Here is a 21,353-nt window from a genome sequence, read left to right on the forward strand (position 1 = left end):
ACAGGAACTGAACCTGTGGCCTGAATATTTCACTTTTCAGGAACTTTTCTTATTCGAAGACAGCAAGTGATGGCCTGAATAGAACAGGGACATGCGAAGCAGCACACTTCAGCGCCCACTCCTAGGGTCTGTCAGCCCTCCATTACCATCTCGGTGGTCTCCAATCCTAGGCTTCTGCAGGACGGCAAGCTTACGGAAGTAAGAGCTGCTTCTGCAGGCTAAGTGAAAGAACCCACGGTGGACCTGAGGGGACAAATCACAGACGCACAGCATTTTTTGTTGTACTCATTTTTTTAATTTTATATTTTTATTTATACTGGGATATTATACAATTTTCAAAGCTAACAACAGATTCTTTTTAGTATGTGTATTTGAAGCATAACAAAATAAAAGTATTTCACAAAAGAAGTCCATATTACAGTACTGCTGAAATATGAGGCACAGGATAATTATGCATTTGTGGGTTATAAACGTAACACGTTCATTTTAAAGAAAGACATTAATATGAATAACATTTTGGTTAAAATAAGCATGTGAATGTTAACAGCAACACCTGCAGGGCTGTGACACAAGAGCGCTGTTTCGTGACAGACACCGCGTAGACGGTCAGCGTCCAGGAAGCAGCTGTCACGTCTCACCGAATTCGCCATCGCTGCACGTCGCTGAGCACTTATGTACACAGGGACACCCTTCGCCACTATCCCCAAACCTCAGCGTACAGGACAGTCACCCCTCCCCGCTGCGCCCGGGGGAGCTGGACCAAAGTATGAATAACGTTTAGAACCACATGTCCCTTACATTTTACTGTTCTTCAGATCAACTCAAATGTCTCACTTAATCAATACAAAATTTACTTATAAACAGAAATATAAAGGGAACATTTTATAGGCGATTATACAAGTTAAAACTCCTAATCATCTTCATAATTCACTGAAATGATTCTGTTCAAAATTAAAATTTGTCTTTTGCACAGCAGTTTCTTCAAGAAAAATATAAACACTCAGATTAAAAAAAGATTATCCCAAAGTTTCCACATGTAGAAAATAACCATGGATTTCCCTGATCATCAAATTCTTCCCAGCTGTTTCTTCCTAGCAGACAGATTCCCCGAAAAGAAACATTTAAATCTTTGCTCAAATGCCTGTGATGAGTCAAGCTAATGAATTTGAACCATGTAGGTTTTAAAATTGCAAGAAAAAGGAGCATATCCGTTCCAGATGGAGAACAGTGCATCTCACTCAATTATATTACATTAAAATGGACACGAGACGAGTGGTCAACACAAACAATCCACTCATCACCCTGGAGACACGTGCGGGCACCGAGGGCACAGGGAGGTCTCCAGGATCCGGAAGGAACAGCGCAGCATCTCACACCTACAACAACCAGCTCTCCTTGGCTGATCCCAAGATAAAATTATCCTAAATTCAGAACTGATTAAGATACTAAAGCTGATTAAATTTAGGGGGGAAAAGTTGACACTTCTGCCCTTTGTACATCTTTAAAGTTTACAAATGACTTGAAAGTACTCAAATGACTGTAAGAAAAGTACTTTATGAAAAAACAAAACCAGCAGTTCTAAAGCAGCTAAAGGTAGGTGTTCTCCAAGCATGAGGTGTTCCCTCTGGCAGGACTGTGGATCCCAAGGTTACAGGGCGGCACGGAGTCCTCACACAGTGACCGCCACCCAGGCTTCTGGCTTCACAAGTCTGTGAGGCGCTGGTCACCACGAACACGAGGGCCTTCAGAGCAAACATCTCCACAACAGCACTGACTGAACCCTGCATTCCCTTAAGCCAACCCAAGTGTTACCAGCTCTGTCACCGTCACGTGTGCATACAGCACTTTGCCAAAAAGCTTCTCAATAGAAATGTTAATCTCATAAAAATGCTGGCTGTGGCCCTGGCCAGTTTTCACGTCTTTATAAACATATTCTGAAATTACAACCTTCAATGAATTGAAACAGTGTCAACATTCACAGGTACCATACAACTCACCTCCCTTCTTCCTCCCTGACAAGACTAAGTCCATGCACACGGGGTGGCCCAGGTTTTAGAAAGTTAAACAAGAAAGTATTCAATCCAGGAAAAGTGTTGGTACACCAGGCATTTTTTAAGGCTATTAGGTTGTCAGAAAATCTGAAACAATAATGGATAAAATGCATATACAATATAAATAGGAAAGGAACTTGAAGAATATAAAAAAATTTCTAAAGGGGACCAACCAGAACTTCAATAAAATCTATGAATAAAAACCTATGCTTACACTACAGTGTGCAGTCAGGTGCAGAGCACTGAAACTCACAGAGGCACTGAGACATAGCACTACAAGATTATTCAAAGAATATTTTTCAAATGTACAAACAATAGTAAAAACACACACACAAAAGCCTTGGGCAATGTGCAACTTTCAAAATTACTATCAAACCAGCCAAACAAATCCTTAACCACTTTTTAAATGGATTCATTTATACCATGTTACTGCAAGGAGAATATCAAAGATATTAAAACAAAACAAAGCAAAAAAAAAATTCTTCCGTGTCAGACTCACATTTTGTCCCCAAATTTTTTCACATTTAATAGTCGCATTTTGAATGTAAAAGCTAAGAATTTTAAATGCTTCTCAAATAGTTTACATTTATCTTAAGTCTATTTGAAAGCTGCAATGCTAAGAACTAGAAACACATACTTCAAACTTTTAAAAATAAAATAATCACAAAAATTCACAATTGTGTTCATCTCAAATGTCCACAAATAAGTGCAAAGCACACAAGTCACCTGCTCAGACACGTCCCAGCAGGTTGAGGGTGTCTGGCTGAGGCCAAGCTGCACTTCCGACGTTTGGCGCTGAATCTACCTGAACACAACTTATCGGCACAGAACTCTAAATACTTCTAAAAATCTTGAGCCATTAAAAACCATCATGTTCCGTTTGCTCTGCTAACATGCAATTTGCTTATCCGAAGTCATTTGGGGGTTGCGAGCAGGTGACTTAAACTGGTACAAAATGAAGCTTACATGAAAACTGGTTAAGGATTCAAAGCACATTAGCTCTGAAATACTAATCTTAACACCCACATCGGGGAGGTATGATCTGCACAGAAACACTGCCGCGCGTGCGCGGCCGGCGCTCAGCTGCTGGCGGTGCAGGTGTGCATCCTCTTCGCCATGTCGTACACGTAGGTGATGTCCGGCCGCTTCTCCGGGTCCGGGTTGATGCACGTGTTCACCAGCTGCCACAGCTGCAGAGACACACGACACAGCGACTGAGCCCCGCCGCCGGGGCGAGCCGGTCGCGGGGGCGCCGCGGGCGGCTGCGCGCTCCCGGGACAGCGCGCGCGCTGCTGCGCGTCTGTCTGCGCGTCTGGGAACGCGCGCGACCCGGTCAGCGACTTCACAGGAGTCGGCCGCTCTGAGGGGCAAGTTCACTGGTGAGCGTTCATGTCAAACAAGCAGTTTTCTCCACAGTCACAACCAGAGGCTTTAAAGGGATCTTACGATTGTTCAGAGAAGTTTAATCAGAAGACAGCAGTCAGTAAAGACGGTAAGTTTTAAACCAAAGACTCCAAATGAACTGCCACCTATATACCTACATTTATTTGACCTAGAATTTACTATGACAGCCTTGACTGTAAGGTGAAATTTTCACACTTAGCTTACTATATATCTAAATCTGCAGGAGAAAATTAGGGTAAACAGCTATCACACACATTTATCATAAACCAATTTATATATGTATATCATAAACCATTATATAAACCAACATATAAAACCAATTTATCTACACAGTTTTTATTAGTTTTGTATTAAAGTAGAAGCCTCCTCCAAACTAAGAATGACACACGACAAACAGGCTCAGCGACAAGCAGGATTGTGATCCTCAACTGTAAGAAATATTTATGTCCTCATTTTATAGACGAGAGGGCTGAGGTTTACTCACTGACGTCACAGCAAAAAGTACATTTTAATAAACTAAGAAAATATCTTCCCATCTAGTCCTGGAGCCACTGAGTGGATGAGTGGGGAATTTCATCTTTAATGCTAACTGCCACACGCCCGCGAAGCCACGCATGTTCATGACCTGGTCTTCCACAGATGATGGGCAAATCACGGGGAAGAACCGATTTTTCAGCCGTTAAGTCTGTCTTTAGAAATGACTCAGATACTCTGAAAACTTGCATTAACTCTGGCCACTAGATTAGCACTTGGTTTAATTCTCTAATTACTGTAATTTCTTCAGTCCTCGACCTCTCCCATAAAAATTTTTCATCTAGAGGATAAAGAAGCTGGTGATAGAATCTGTGAGCTGCTTCTAGTAATAGCACAAGGGAGAGGCTACCGCCAGCAAGAAAGTCAAGTGGGAGAGGAGGAGGGGAGGACGGGTGAGGAGCCGGACAGGGCTGTGGAAACCAGGCCTGTCCAAGGTCGAGGCACCCGCAGCCCTGGGCCCGGAGGTCAGTCACTGCCAGGGGAGGTTGATTTCTTTATCCATTCAAGGAGGGGGCAGGAGCAGGTGACCTGTAAGGTCTGTCCTAGCTCTCATCCCTCAGATTACATGATGCTACCAGAATGAAACTGAATGATTCACCTTCCCGTCTGGAAAGTCAGCAACGACAGTAATGTCAGACCTCCCCCGGCTCCACCCCTCACCTGCCACCGCATCTGCCTGCACTGGCAGCAGCAGCACAAGTTCCACGTGTTCAGAACCAGGTCTTGCTCCTTCTTTCCCCAGACCCGGCCTTCCCCTCGTGGGCAGCACCTCTCGTATCTGGGCCCGACGTCTGACATGCATTCAGACACTTCCTGCCCAAGTGCCCAACCATCACCAGCCGAGTCCCATTGCTTCCCGACGGCAACGAGGTGCACTGTCCTTCTGCTCGGGCTCCACCGCGATAGTCCTGCCTCCAGTTCCATCCCCCTTGTGCTGCTGAACCCCAAGCTGACCACCCGCCAACATCAAGCATTTCAATGGCCCCGCTGCCCTGCCTCTCCGGTGCTGTACCAGGGCTTCCCAAACCCGGCCCCCGCCTACATTCCCAGCCCCTTCCCAGCCGCACGGCCCCTCCTCCGTCCTGCCCACCTGGCGCTGCAAGGCACTGCCGCGCCCAGAGCTCTGTGCTCGCCTCCGGCGTCAGGCCCCTCAGCCTTATTTATGCTGCTGCTCTGCTCTGCTCTGTCCTGCACCCTCACACCGCGACCCGCCTGCTGTCGGGGCATCACCCACCCGCTGCACCGCGCACCCTCCCTGCAGCCTCCCTAGCCGCCCTGCTGCGGGGAGGGCTTCAGCCTGTCCCCCCTGCTGAGGGCTCACTTCCTTTCACGGACGTGGCCTTTCAGTTTGAGCTCCTCACGATGCCTCATACAGCTCTGCACGCACCACGATCATTCGGTGACGCTCCCTGGTTTAATTTCAGATCAGCACCGCTACAAGGGGATGTCACCTGGGTTAAGGTGTTACTGTGTTCCCATCGAGAGAGAGGAGTTACCGGGATCTGACAGAGCGTGATGGCTACTGGGTGCTGATGGGGGTCATCACAGAGTGGAGGGACTAACGTCTCAGGCACTTGGAGGCTGGTCTGACTTCCAACCGGTGGGCACAGTGGTGAGACGCCTCTGCTTTGATCAAAGGTGTCAACCCGCTCGCTGTTTGTATTCCCTTAAGCAAATCAGCAGAACAGAATCTACCACTGCAGCTCCCTGTCCAGGAACAATCAGCGGTGCGTGGAGTACTCAAAGATTTGAATTTTCAGAAACTGGAATTCAAAGAAAACCCATAGGTGGGTCACACGGCTCCCCTCAAACTTGGGCTAAGAAAACGGACATTCAGGGGAGGCAAGTCAGAGGAATGCAGCTCACACAGCTTGGATGATCTGTGTCCCCCGTTTTAATCAAATCGGGCCCCCAGAAGGCCGCACCCTGGAGCACACTGGTCTGTCCCGCAGCCCAATCACCTTTCTAACACCATGCCTGAATGCCCGCTTTTGGCTTTTACCAAAATCACTCAGGCATCTGCTGTACGGCTGCTGTGCAGACAGCGCCTGGTGTTACTCGCAGGCCTGAATGGGAGCTGTCTCAATCCCAGTTTAGCAGAAGGAAAATTTGCCATCTCTGAGGAGCAGGCACACTTCCTCCTTAAAGGCAGAAGGGTTTGTTCACTGTCTCGCTTGGAGCCATGGAGCCACGAGGCCATGACAGACACACCGAGAGGAAGGGGAATCTACATCCCCTTCTCTCCTTGGTCCTGAATTCGACCTGCTTCTAGTTAATAACCTGCAAGTCACATCTTTTACTGTAAGTTATCTCAAACCCTTTTTGAAAGGTGGAATGCAAACACATTATGGGAGATTTACACAGGCCTGAACTCTTAACTTGATGTAGGTTCCTTGGTAAGTATGACTATGAGCCATTTCAAAGAAGCATTTAAATAGACCTCACAACCTAGTAGGGGAGCGGCAGCGGCAGCAGTCTCGGCAAAATGAGGGGGGAAAATCACACTTGCTACTCATCTACTACACACAGCCACGGACCAAGGTTTATGCCTTTAACAAATAATTTGATTAAAAAACGCAAATTCATGTGGCCCTGAGAAGAGTCCCCCGTCACACCAGATACCAATATAGGTTCCACCAATAAGGTCACACCCACCCCTCTGTCAACGTACACGGAAGCTCAGTAGCTCTTTTGGGCGGCAGAGCGACCTGTGCTCCCGACGTGATGAACAGGAGGCTAAGACACGGGAGGTTCAGGCATAACCGTAAGGGACGGCAGAGGGGGCTGAGGTCACGAACGAGAGGGAGGGAGGAAACTCAGCTTCGCTAGAGACGCCCCCAGCTTCTTAGCCGTTAAACAGCCAAAGGTGACGGGCTGGCTCGTGTGGCCACCGTGGCGCACTTTTGGCAGCCGGGGGACAAATCTAAGGGCCACATGGCTGGGACTGAGATGCTCCTGGCAGCAGCAGATACTTTTCCCCAAGGTTCCAGCGGACCACGGAATACGGTCTCCTGGGCACCACACGTGAGGAGGCGTCTCCTCGTGCCCCGTGAGGTACCTCCAGCTTCAATGCCATTTCCGCGGCCAGGGCAGAGAGGAAGCCACGTCCTACGGGCCGGGGCCTGTTCCAGCTCTCGCTGTGAGCCAGGCACCACCAGGCACCCTCGCGTCTTCCTCAGCTTCAGGACCCTGGGTGAGGCGGTCTGCGGAGGCCACACTTAGCAGAAGCGGGACGTCCCTCAGGTCACAGGGCAGCACGGGCCCCGCCTGGGTCTGAACCCAAGCGCTCCGGCTTCCGACACCGGCCTTCAGTCACCGCGTGGCACTGCCCGAGGGAACTCCAGCCTGGTCTGCGGGTTCCCGCGGCCACCCCGCACCAATGCCTGACCCTCCACGGAGCCAGAGAGAGGCGTTAGGGCATTTGATTCTCAAAAGAAGCCAGCTCTAACACTGGCTCGTTGGTTTCTACAATTAATGGATCTGCCCTCACATTTCACAGACCAACTCTGATCAAAAAACAAGCCAAAAAGTCTTCTCTAGGGCTCTACAAAACCACGAGAGAGAGGCCTACTCTCCCCGAGAAATGAAGACACAGAAACGTTCACACTGGCATTCTGACTAGAGTGACCATTTCAGTGTCTTTTCTAACCTGACTCATTCATCCAAGTAACCGTGACTCCCTCCAAAGAAAATGCACTTGAATTTTAACACGGAGCAATGTCTTTACACTGTATCATGAATTTGCAGTGATGTGATGAATCAAAAAAAAGGCCTCTTAAGTTTTTGATCCATCAGACATTATGTAATCAGAAAGAAATAATTATTGCAGTGCTCTCCCTCAATGCTAGTCTTACGTTAAAAGTTCCCGCAAATCTCTGGGAAAGAAATTACTGAAAACATCCTTAACAATTATCCAAAACTTGGAGACGATTCTAAATGCTACACTATTAACCACGTTCAAGAAGAACGTGTGTCCATATGGTAACTAACAATTCTACGTATGTTCCCGTAAGTCAGGCTCTAACTCCTAGTAGTACTGGCGGGCAATCACTCGCTCAAAAAAGTTTGTGTTTAAATGGAATTAGCTTTCTACTTATTACTTTAAATTACAGAAACAGTTCCAAAATCAATAGATGTTATTACAGTCATAAAAACAAACAGGAACAAGTAGAGAGACATTTCATGTTTGTCATTATCTCGAGAAACCTGTTTAGTCTGAATTACTTTACTCATGTTTGTAAAAACACGTACTTCGGTTTGTTTTAAAGTTGTTTTTTAGAACAAGCTGAAAATAAGGCAAAAATAAAGGTCTGAATATGTAAGAGCCTTTACAAAACCAAAGAAAAAACTGTTGAATTCAGATGTTTAAGAGAAATTTAAAAAGCAACACAGAAACATTTAAATGAGAAAAAAAGCATATAAAGTAAAAATAAAATGAGTCCTCTGTAACATTTCTAAAGGATTATGACATCATAAGTCATACAGAAATTGACTATTTTCAGTAAAGCGGAAAAAATGCTAATATACTCTGATGTATGTATTTCTAAAGAAACACCAAAGCATATAGGTTTGTACCAAAAATATGAGAAAGAAGAGGGTGCTGACAGTCACAGCTGTCAGTGCAATCACCCAGTTTTGGGTCGAGTGCAGTCACGTGCAGGTGATGCCATCGGCTCCTCGGGCATCCCGGCATCAGGTCACTAACACAGCCCTGCGCAGGACAGTGAAGGCCGGGCTGTCGGCACTGGTTCTGCTCCACCCCCACCTCAATCCCTCTGAGACCAGTTAGGTCACATCAGCTCCCAGGTACACCCACTTTCCACCCACCCAAGGACGCACTTCAGCACCCACAGTGGGTCTGACGCATTAAAGCACACTACAGGTTGATGCTTCAGATGTTTACACAAAATGATGAGGCACATCCAACCTGCACACCAAAGTGCCACCAGTGGCTGACTTGGGGTAGAGGGAAAGTGAGGAGGAAGCCCCCTGCATAGGCAGGAGGGGACGCCAGGTCTGCCTTCGCAGCTGAAGCTCATCCAGTGAGAACTGTGGGAGTCTGACAGAAAGTCACGTGGCTTACAGGAGCCCACCGGACGCGTGTGCTACAGGGCACCGTCCCGGACTCACGTCTTCAAGGAGCAAGTCACTTCAGCAGCGTAAGTGAACAGAGCGCCTACTTACACATATTTTTAAACAAAAATGAAACATTTAAAGCCTGAAGATCTAATCTTACATGGCGACTTTAGGAAGGAAAATCCAATGTTATTAACAGAGTTTGAGATGACAGTGTTAACTTTAATAAATAATGGCACAGTTATATATTTAATATTATTAGATATCTCTTCCTACATTTTACAGTAAAATATTCTCATCTCATTTAGCACTGGGTTACATAATTATAAGGACTAGAAAAACATCTGTGGAAAGGTTTACCTCTAAACATTACTTGTGCCATAGGCCATAGAGTCCCTCATTTAAATATTCTTGGGCCAGGGTATTAGGAATAATCTTCCAACATCAATTTAAGTAACAATGGTTAATTTCCAGTGACAACTCCAAGAAATTTATGTGGTTCTATTAAAATCTGTGAATCCAGCAACAGTAATATGGAACTATTTAGATGCTCAAGTGAATAAAAAGTTTTATAAACTAAGTTTAACTACAAAATATGCAAAAAAATCTGTAGCTGACACTTTCATCTTATTTTTTCTTCTTATTTACATAAAGTAGCTCTTTTATGAGCTAAAACAAAGGTCATGTTTTTTGTTACCGATTCAACTTTCTTAAAAAGCTTCTTTAAACATATTCTGAATTTAAATATAAACAGAAATTACTTGTAAATGTTAGGTTAAAAAGCCAGTTATCATTTTTACATCTTTCATTTAGTATTTTCCTTTCCCTAAGGGTAACCATTGGGAAAAATAAAAGTATTAGTAAAATTACAACAAACTAACATTTTCGGTTAGCATGTTATGAATCAACGCACCTGGTGTCTTACTTGAATTATACGTAGTAGTCTGTGCATACCCTGGTATGTAAACTTCATTCCCATCCTTCTGCAAAGTCTCCCCATCCTTTCCCTTCAGGGGTACGTGGTCCCTAAGTCACAACCGGGCAGAAGGGGTTCCGAGCAGCTCTGACCGGCCCTGCCCGTGCACATGGCGCCCCACGGAGGGAGAGCCCAGACGGCAGGCGGGGCAGGAGGCAGGAAGAGCCCAGGGGTCCGGGGAGAAGGCACGGAGCCCCTCACACTGCCCCCGGGCGCGGCCCCTCTGCTCCAGGAGCACAAGCGGAGGGGTGTCCTGAGGGGCCGCGCCCAGGAGTCTAGCATTTGCTCTGATGCTTCTGGGTCTCTGTCTGCTCATATGTAAAATGGGAGTAATGCCACAGACCTTTTCTCTTTAACAGGAAAGTGTGGATATGAATGAAAGAAAATGGTGATTTCAGAAACTGAAAAAAATTCAGTATTCCAATTTTATTTAAAGCCATGTAAATATATTTAGACTCCATAATAACCAATAAATATCTGAAATCAGTTTAATTCAACTAAAATTTATTACTATTTTGTTATTCATATATATTCAAGCTTAGAAAGGATCAAACTTTTTAATCCTTGTATTTTAAATATGCTGGAAGAATCAATACTTATCTAGTCTCAAGAATAGTGAAAATGCCATGTGAGGTGTCAGCCTATCACCAAGCAGTCTACAATAATAAGTGGTAAAGAGGCTGTGGAGAAAAAGGAGCCCTCCTATACTGCTGGTGGGAATGCAGTTTGGTGCAGCCACTATGGAGAACAGTATGGAGATTGCTCAAAAAACTAAAAATAGACTTATGATCCAGCAACACCACTCTTGGGCAGATATCCAGAGGGAACTCAAATTTGAAAAGATACATGCACCCCAATGTTCACAGCAGCACCATTTATAATAGCCAAGACATGGAAGCAACCTAAGTGTCCGGTGGCAGATGAATGGATAAAGATGTCACATATATATATATAAAATATATATACATGCAAATGGAACACTACTCAGCCATGAAAAGAATAAAATAATGCCATCTGCAGCAACATGGATGGACCTAGAGGATATTATACTTAATGAAGTAAGTCAGACAAAGAAAGACAAATATTATATGATATCACTTACACGTGGAATTTAAAAAACAATACCAATGAATCTATATACAGAACACAAACAGACTCACAGAGAGAAACAAACTTATGGTTACCAAAGGGGAAAGGGAGGGAGGGATAAATTAGGAATATGGGATTAACAGATAAAAACTACTATGCATAAATTAGATAACCAACAAAGATTCACTGTGTAGCACAGGGAGCTATATTCAGTATCTTGTAATAACCTATAATGAAAAACAATCTGAAAATATATACCTGAATCACTTTGCTGTACAACTGAAACACAACGTTATAAATCAACTATACTTTGATTGGGAAAAAAAATGGAAATGCTGCTGGAATTCTTACACATTTGAGTGAAGCGGCCATTCCTGGAAAGGCTGAAAGGGATGGAAAACCCTCCTCTCCTGCCTTCCATTTCTCTAACTTAAAAAAAGATTAAAAAAAGAGGCGGCATTATGATATTGTCTAAGAAAGGGATAAAAAGCAATGGAGGCAATAAAGTGAAAAAAAGATACTATCATTTAATAAAGTAAAAAAAAAAGATGGTCATTTTGGAAGTGAAAGTTTCTAAGATTTCATCCATTCTCCATTAGTTCTTTGGGTGTGACCATTTAGGTTGGTATTTTAAAAGACAACTGTATATTTTCTTAGATTCTCCTGAGATAGCCTCGATAACCTTTTCAACAGTGAACATGCCTAATTCTGGTGACTACTCCAGCATCTCCCAAAGAAATTAAACACTGAAGCCGGAGGGAAAACATCCACTTGTCTTCCTTCCTAGTGGATGGATGCTGGACACCCGATACGATGCTGCCTGCTCGTGAGCACGAGCAAGATCACACAGCAGGTAACCTTGTTAAGAGAAATCATCATCGCTGACCTGCCTTTCGAGTACTTTCCTGCCTCACTAGGTAGAGTTCTTTGAGAACATTCTCTCATTCAGTTGACATTTATTGTTTCATTCTTTTTTCCATTTATTCCTTTAATCTCACTCCCTCATTCCCTCAACTGGTTGATCAATCAATCAATCAATTATTCCCTAAACCTCCTTTAACGCGCCAGGCCCCAGAGACACACAGACGAAAGGCAGCTACAGCTCCTCGGGACAGGAGGGGACGGTCCAGAGGGGCCCCGCATGGGAGAAGGCGCGGTGTGTGGGCAGTGGAGAACTAGGCAGCTGGACAAAGAAAGGGACGGGCCACGTGCAGCAGCACGGGTGGACGTGGATTATGCTTAGCGAGGTGAGTCAGACAGGGAAAGACAAAAGTCCCCTTCTTTGTGGACTCTGAAGCATATGTGAATATAATAAAACAGAAGCAGACTGCAGATACAGAGAACAAGCTAGTGGTCTCCAGTGGGGAGAGGGCAGTGGGGAGGGGCAGGGGAGGGACAGGGGATTCAGAGGTATAAACTTCTATGTACAGAACAGACAAGTTGTAAGGATACACTGTACAGCACAGGGAGTGTAGCCAATATTTTATGATATTTATAAATTGAGTATGACCTTTAAAAATTGTGAATCACTATGTTGTACACCTGAGACGCATCTAATGCTGTAAATCCACTACACCTCAATTAAAAAAAGGAACAATTACACTACAGTGTGATCGCCAAGGGAGGAGGGTAACTTCATGCATGAGGTGAAGTCCATGCTTTGTTTTAAAGCGAGTAAGTCTGCCTGATAGAGAACAAGGAGAGGGGGCGTTTCAAAATGAGGAGATGGCATCCATAAAAAGACGGTAATTCACGGGCCTGCCGGTAGAGCCCGCGTGGGTGGCACTGGGGGAGAGGAGAGTGCGCTGGGACCTGCACGTCTGGAGGGGTCAGCCCGCGCCCGGGCACGAGGGGCCTCGGGGATCCACACTCCTTGTACACGGTAAGTGCTCAGTAAATGCCTGCTTCACTGATGCCAATTGCTTTATCACAACAATACCGAGTTTGGTTAAACCCGAGAGCCGCTGCAGGGGCGATGTGCGTCTTTTCAATCCCATGCTTTTATTAAGTCTAATAATTCCCTACTGAGACATGGATGAGATCATTACTAGAAAAGGAAAGAATATTGAATACTAGAAGTCTTAAATAAAAGTATTTTAGCAAGCTATAAAACACACACCCCTAATACCACTCATGTGCGGCTGAGGTGTCTTGTCTAGAATCCTCATCAGCTGAACATCATGACAAGAAGCGTGAGTCAAAGGAAAGCTCTGACATACAAGTTTATTTTTCCCAAGGACACTATTCCTCAGTTTTCGGTTTTTGATGCTTAAGTGTATCAATGTCTTAGATTATAATAAATTTTAAAATCCCCAACTTTTAAACTCTGAGTTCCAAAGGCAATGACTGTCTCTAGAACGGATCCTGCAGGTTCTCAGGAATCCTGAGGCCGAGGCTGACTGGCAAGCACAGTTTTCATTCTGCGCATCCTCTCTGGTCAGTAGCCTTAAATACTGAGCAGCAGCTAAATCAATTTGGTGAACTTTTAAATACACATTTGGTGGGAAATTAATCTGCTTAAAATTTTTAGTTTTCAAGCAGATTCAGAGTCCGTTATCATTTGAGTTATAAAATTGACACCTAATGAATTGGTCTTTTAATTAAAAGTTTACTGTTTAAAAATTTTATACTTCACTCTTCATTGTTTCCTAAATTTTGCCATACTGAAAAACCAAATAGTGATTTGGACTTTAAGAAGATCTAAAAAGCTTACTATATAAAGGAATATTTAGGGTGCCGTTAAAGCATGGCAGCATGAAATCTGTTCAGGTTTTTTGCTGCCATGTATTCTGGGTAATTATTTTCCAAACAAACTGAGTTCCTACTTAAGGAGAGAAAATATTTATTAGCACATCTGCATTTCAAAGCTCCTGTTCTGAGAACTTTTCTACATAACTGAACAGATTAAAGTAAGATCATTAGTCTGTATTTTTTGAATCTCATTTCTTCAGTAAGAATTAGTTTCCTTGTTTACCTACATAGTGCAGCTCTCTATTTATCTCGGCATAACAGCAGATTTTCACCCACGTGAGGGACCGTACTATCTTTTTTGGAAAGTACATCATATAACGTGTTTTGCTTTATATCTCTTTCCTAAACTGGTAACTATACAGAGTGAAGTAAAAAGTGGAATCTATTTTCCTTTCCTGGCTGTAAGACCTTCTTCTATCTGGGCCAGACTTTGATATTTGCCCCTTGGCTGAGAATCCGCAAATCCAACTTCACACTTAGCTGCAGCGAAGTAGCCCTGCAGGCAGGCCGACTTCAACGAGCCACTAGAGTGGTATCATCATTAAAATCCTGCTGAAGGTCACCATGGTAACTACCTGCTGAGGCTTCACTGCTGCACCCGGCATCCCCTCATCAGCTACCATGTGAAATGCAAATCCAGACAGTCTGAAAATTAGTCAAGAAGAATAGGGGATGAGGATGCAGATACGTGAAATATTCATGCGCTTCGTGGAAAAGAGCAGACAGCATGAATGACACAACAAAGAGCGGCCGGGCAGCCCCGCCATCCTGCGGCACCGCTGCTCACCCCTCTGGTCTCCAGGCCCAGGGTTCTGAAGGTGGTTTTGTGAAACACCATGTTTATATTCTACACCCCAAACAGTAATTAAAAATGGGTAACACAATAGCATTAACATCAAATAATGATGAGACTTCCAAATTACCATCCCTGCCTTGTAAGAGTTTATTCTAATTACCTGAAGACAAATGCTATGAAACAAAAAACCAAGCATCGTTGATTATCAGTATCAAAACTACTAGAAAAAAGGTACTTTTAACGTCCTCAGGCCACAAGTGCTTCACAGACGTAAAGACTCTTCACTTACCACTCACGTTGCACGACTCAGGCTTCCTCACACAGAACTACAGCCAACCGTATTTATTTCAGAATAGAAACAGCAACAAGACTGCCTAAAAGGTGAACATCGTACTTGTTTTCATATTTTATCCTACTCTTTTCCATTTTCCTTGGGCAAAAACCCTGTTGCTCGTGAGAAGGTGAGGTGCCCAAACTCAAAACGGTGTTTCCTCTGGGCGGGTCCCCAGTGAGCTTTTCAGAGTTACGTGAACACATCTAGTTAACCTGGGACACTGCTATTCTGTGTATCTCCTTCTGAAATATCGGTAAAATCATGATGCATTAGGCAAGAACGGGAGACGCTTCGTCCAACGCAAAACCGGATGTTGGGTGGAGCCCAGCCACTCATTTCAGTGGGCTGCCAAAGCGAGCCAGGGTCCAGGCTCAGATCTGAATAAGGTGAAGTCTTCTAAAACTGTCAATCCCATCCGACACACTTTTTACACGTCTACCATGACAGCCTCAGACACTTCCCACAGAAGCTGACGGCGGCAGTGAGGGCTGACGGGGCAGGTCTTGTAAGAGGACGGAGGACAAAGCTGAAAGAACAAGGCTGAGGGACAAGGAGTTCAGAGAGTTTGTTTCAATTTGGGGAAAACAGGGGCAGGAGGGAAGCTCTGCCAGGAAGAAAGTCCTACTGTGTGTCGGTCTGAGGCTGTGAGGGCAGGGGCGGATGCCGGATGTGCTGATGACTGGGGCCTGGGCCTGAGTCCCGCCCTCGGCCGTGTTCCTGCGCTCTGAGGGCAGCCACCGTGCCCGTCACACCCAGGACGTGGCCAGCCTCCCTCCGCGCGCGCGCTGGGCTGTGGCCCACCCCCCATGATGAAGCACGAGTCCGCTCTCTGAGCGCCAAGCCTCCCTCCACGAGAATGAAGCAGAGCGCAAGTGCCCTGCACTCAGCACCCGTATTACTGGAAAAGGAAAGTTTCTTGGCAGAACGCAGACGTCAGCACAACGAATGGCGAACGAACACCCGGACTGAAAGGTGACTTACTTCCTCCGAGTAGTGACCTGAGGGAAGAGGCGGGTAGTCGCACTGCTCTATCTTCTTACACAGCGAGTACAGGTTCATTTTGTCACCGTAGAACGGACTCTGGAGCGCAGCCATCTGTAAAATGCTCCCAGTGAGACTGACACAGTTACAGGTTAGCTTTGCAGGCGACCTCACAAGACTCTTGCACGGGGGTGGAGTAAGCAGAGGCTGTAAATGAAGCCACCCAGGCACTTTGACTTTTGCCAAAATCCTTTGCAGAGAATTATTTAGCAAGTCCTAGAAATCTTACTTCAATTTTTGGTTATTATTTTCAACATTTAAACTTCCCTAAAAGGGAGAAATGATTAGCATGTAATTATTCATATATATATATATATATATATGCCACATAAAACAGCATTAAGAAAAAGAACATAAAATAACTTAAAACTCTTTGTAAATATAATGCCATAAAGACAGCTAATTTATTTCATGACTCAGCAGGCATCAACGGTCTACATCAAGCAGATAGTGGTCAAAATACAACAAAAATGAAACTTAAGGTAAAACTGAATTACCATCTAGCAATGCTTTAGGACCAGAATGCACAGCATTTTAGGTTGCACGATAGTTTCCATCTGCAGGGAAAGGTTATTTTGAGTGGAAAAAAAAGTCTCCTCAATCTGAATGTTGTAACTGATCCTCAAGCAGTTCATAAAAGCATGAGGACTCCTCTCCTCTGACGGGGTCGCAGAAGCACGAACTGTGCGCCAAGGTTTTACAAGTCATGGCCGCTACTTGGAGGCGCATCCAAATGAGATTTTTACGCAGAAAAAGACGACTCAAAGGGTGAACCAATTTAAAAAGGACATTATTGAATTTAACTTTAAGACCAGGTTCTAACCTGACATTTAAAGTGCGAGCAAGGACTGTAGGAAGCCGGGTTACAAACTAAAAATTCAATTTAAAATGTTCGCCTCCTGTTCGAACCTTCTGAACCTCTGAACTGCGGCAGCCAGGATACCGCACAGAGCGCAGGGCTGCCCCAAGTCAGTCACCCTTTTCTACATGTGCTAATAAGTCTGATTTTGGAAGGACAATGTGTACATCCCCAGACAGGCCGCGCGCGTGTGAAACACGCCGGCCGTGCTGTGCTCCGCAGCGGGTGCCGGCGGCGGGGATGGGACCAGCTGAAAACGCTCTCATCTGTCTGGCGGCTCCCGCCTGGGCTTAACTCCTTCCCGGCCTGGACGGGAGCCGGCCCTGCAGGGGACGCACCTCGCACCAACCGCCTCAGGACCAGGTGCTCCCCACGAAGAGAAAAGGGCAAAAAACAGTGTCCATGTCCCTAAACATACAAAGCACTCCATCTGCAAGGAAATTTCTAGAAGAGAAGCTCCAATGATGATGACCATGGCTTTTTGCTTTTTTTTTTTTTTTTTGGTTAAAATGGGAGGACACTTTAGGATGAAATAGGGTCTTTAAAATGCCACCCTGAAATATAGGCTGTGTATGTAAATGACAGTCTCCATGTTTGCAGAAACCCTAAGTAAACGTGCATATATTCATTATCGTGTGCCAGGAGTTCATTACAGCACTTTTGTCTCAATACTGCAGAGCGTTAAAAAAAAAATCCGAACGTCCCCTAAGGAGTTAAACAGGAATAGTATATTTTCATGCATCTCCTGCTTTTGACAGATGAAAAATGTCAACTGTCCTGTTTTTATTTTCAAGCTTTTGCACTATTCATCTGGTTCATTAGTGCATCTCGATGCTGCCCCTGACAGCTGCTCGCCCTCTCCTCCCAGCAGCTGAATTTTTCAGGCTAATTTGATCCTCCACACTGAGACGATCGCTAGAATGATTGACTTGCTCCCTGACCTCCAGGGTCCGACTCTCCTGATTAGTATTCTGGGGGTGTCGGAGGGACGAAAGCCCACTGTCTGTCTTCGGGGCTGGTGGCAGCTCTTTTTTTTTGAACTGTAAGCCACCAACCTACAACCCTGGAAGGATGCAATTGCTGCACTGAACAATAAAGGAAATGTGTAAAACCTACTTTTCCATGTAAAGGTCCGTGTAGCCAAAGCACAGCATCTTGATTTTAATTAGTAAAGTCTACTTTGTTGCATATCAATTAAAACTGTACTGCTAGGTTTTTTTTTTTTTTTTGAGGTTTCAGGAATATTTGAAAGTCTAATTTTCTGAGTTAAAAATACGTTTTCAAAAAGGGCTTCCCACTCTTCCGTTGTTAGCAGTAAATTCTTAGTGGGATACAATATAACATACCTATGTGACTCTGTGGCCAGTTTTTTAAAGCTAAATTACTGGGCATTTTTATTAATATTATACTAAGACATAACCAGAAGGAGATACAACATCGAGGCAAATTAAAGCTTTAGACAGCCAATTGTTTAAAGCTAAATTACTGAGTATTTTGATTAACATTATACTAAAACATAACTGGAAGGAGACATAACATCGAGGTAAATTAAATCCTGAGAAAAATTCTAGTTCTTCCAAATGACTTGCATGGAGGAACTGAAAAAATGCATTGAGATGAAAACTAATATTAACATATTAAATATTTTTAACTCAAAGTCATCCACAACACATAAAATGCATGAATGTAGGCATGTCCAAAGAAATAATTTTTATTTTGGTGATCATTTTAACTATACACAGAAATGGGACACTGCTTCTCAAAAGCAATTCAGAATGTGAAGAGTTATTTCAGTTCTGACATGGGAGTCTCTTGGTCCTAAAAGAATTATGCAAACTTCCACCAAAACACTATTTCTTCAACTGAACTTTTTTTAATTGACAAATTTGATCTCGCTAGTGGAAACCAATGTGCTGCTCACTTGTAGGTGTTTAAAGGGAAGATGTTGCTTTGACAATATTAGACTATGGCCTGAAGGGGTCTAAGGTTACCTAAACAGATACAAAATATTTTAAATGTACAAAGTGACTTTTAAACATTATAGTAACTTAATCAAATCAGTTCAACACTGTACCAAATTATCGACAGAATATAATACAGTGAGCATAAATCTCTTTTAATCTCATGTGCATACATACAAACGTGTATTTTGTTATATCACTAATTCATAACTTTTCTTAATAAAAATTATACTAGGGATGTTGTTTAAGAACACTTAAAAAAATCCTTTCTTTTTAAGTGGCCATTAGTTACTTCAGTAGGAAGAACAAAATAAACAATCTCCGATTCCTTAAATTAAGGAAATTTGAACCTGCAATCAGTAAAATAATAATTAAAGATTATGATATACATTTTAAAAAACCCTCTGTACTTGTGGAAAAATGAAAATAGATGATCTCATCGTGCATTTCATTTAAATCAAGAAGACAAGGAACACAAAGCACAGAGCAAGGAGTACAATGGTCCCCTCCTGTCCACTTCAGACTTCCTTTGTATACATTAAACTGTGAAAATGACTCCATGTATTATTTTCCTTCACTTTATTTTATTAAAAGAGTTACTGAGAGGTAGGCTAATTTTTAGTTAACAGCTTTGACCAAAAGCCTACATTCCTAGGAAAATTACCATTCGATTAAAGAATAAAATCACAGAAGTCACTAGCTTGCATGTTGTCTGACACCACTGCTCTGTAACATGAACATAAAAGGTGCTCAGCACAGTCCTCTCCTCACCCAAACCACAGCGCTGTGGTATCTGCTAGAGGATCTCCCTGCACAATTCTGTCTTCCTCTGATGCATTATCACCAGCAGAACAGGGGAGAGAGAGCATTTCACTGAGCGTTACCCACACAAATTGTTACTCACGGAAACTAAGTGAAAACCGAGAAGAATTATCTGTTTACAAACTATCCTTAAAGCTGAACTACTCTATGTAAAAGTGAAAAAAAAAACTGATAAAGGTATTTACTATGCTTTCATATTTTAAATTCCATTATACCTTTCCTGCTACACATGGCATTTTTTTAAATACATGTATATTTTTATAAATAAGATTATGCAGAAAACATTAACATAACATTTAAACAATAAAACTCATCAAAAGGAAACAGTCGAGAATACATTACAGGAAGCAAATGCAGAAATGCGTAGTTACTATATTGCCTCAGAGAAACAGTTACGAAGTCAGTTAATGAACTCTTCACAAGTAAAAAGCTAATTCATCATAATTATAAAGCTTAAACATCATCCAGAAAAAACCAAGTGTGTGCTAAAAGGACAGGGGAACGTAGCCCAGCACGTACGGTCACCGCCCTGAACGGGCCCCGCTAGCACTACCCACCTCGTACAGCAGACAGCCCAGCGACCAGATGTCGGACTTGAAGTTGTACCCATTCTCATGTATCCTCTCTGGAGACATGTAATAAGGTGTCCCCACTGCAAAATACAAACCAAAGGAAACGGGAGGAGTGAAAAAATGAAGCTGCAGCTGTGATAAGAAATTGCATACAAAATCCTCGATTAACAAATGTCATCAAAACAATGCATTAGGATAAGAAGACTGTTTTGGGGGAATACTCAAAACTTCAAAATTTCCTCTTCACTCCATGACCCTAAACCAGCATATTACATCTATCCCCACATTAAAAAAGGGTGCAGAGGGTTAAACTTTATTTGCTTTTGATCAATTCGGGGAGAATTGAGGGAACACAACTAAAGAAAAAAAAAAATAAAAGGAATTCTAACAAGAAAACCTACTGAATGATTCACATTGGTTTCATTTCTTAATGTTTTAAAACATGGCTTGCATATCCCAAATAATTAAGCATGATAATATAGTAACTTATTTAAAAATAAATATTAATACATAACAATTGGGTGGCGTGTATATAAATAAATTATTAACTTTTACAGAAACATCCCTTAGAACATGGCTGTGACTTATGATTAGAAACGATAAAATCATTAGCCTTCAGTACTTCACTTACTCCCACTTTAGAGAGGATAAGACAGACTTTTGCTCATCAGAGGTTTATATAATAACATGTATGAAAGGTCACGGCCATCTCTAGAAAAATGAGGCTCTTACCACTGAGACCTGCATAGAGAGACACCCTGGATAATTTTTGGTCTTGTTTGAGTTGAAGTGTGAATACTTTTTTCTCTTTTTTAATGACCATTTTAGAAAATGCTAACATAATGTGGTAAGTGCTGATACAATACATTAGTATGTATTAAGTATGTTAAAATAAATAAGACATATACATTATATGTTGAAGTCAACATTTAGTTGACTTTCAAAGTGAGTATCTTTAATTTCAAACTTGGATGGCTGTTATTTCACTGTTATTAGCCTAAGGGTTTTTGCTAAACAGAAATTCAAGTTTGAGAACAATATTCAGAAATTTTACTTGCTTGAGGCAACAGCTACCAAAACTAGGCTG

General features: G+C 43.2%; 1 protein-coding gene across 2 annotated transcripts in view; it reads right to left on the reverse strand.

The window, feature by feature from the left end:
* Nucleotides 1-2,802: 2,802 nt before the first annotated feature.
* Nucleotides 2,803-21,353, reverse strand: part of LOC140694438 (serine/threonine-protein kinase Nek7-like) — a 71,525-nt gene continuing 52,974 nt past the window's right edge. For both annotated transcript variants that reach the window (XM_072957689.1, XM_072957688.1), the window contains 3 exons: nt 20,252-20,346; nt 15,993-16,106; nt 2,803-3,241 (listed from right to left, as the gene is read on the reverse strand). In XM_072957689.1, coding sequence (XP_072813790.1) covers nt 3,131-3,241; nt 15,993-16,106; nt 20,252-20,346 — 320 coding nt within the window. In that variant the 3' untranslated portion in view covers nt 2,803-3,130. The remainder of the gene's footprint in view (nt 3,242-15,992; nt 16,107-20,251; nt 20,347-21,353) is intronic.

This window comes from Vicugna pacos, unplaced genomic scaffold (genome assembly GCF_048564905.1).
Source record: "Vicugna pacos unplaced genomic scaffold, VicPac4 scaffold_21, whole genome shotgun sequence".
NCBI classification, from domain to species: Eukaryota; Metazoa; Chordata; class Mammalia; order Artiodactyla; family Camelidae; genus Vicugna; species Vicugna pacos.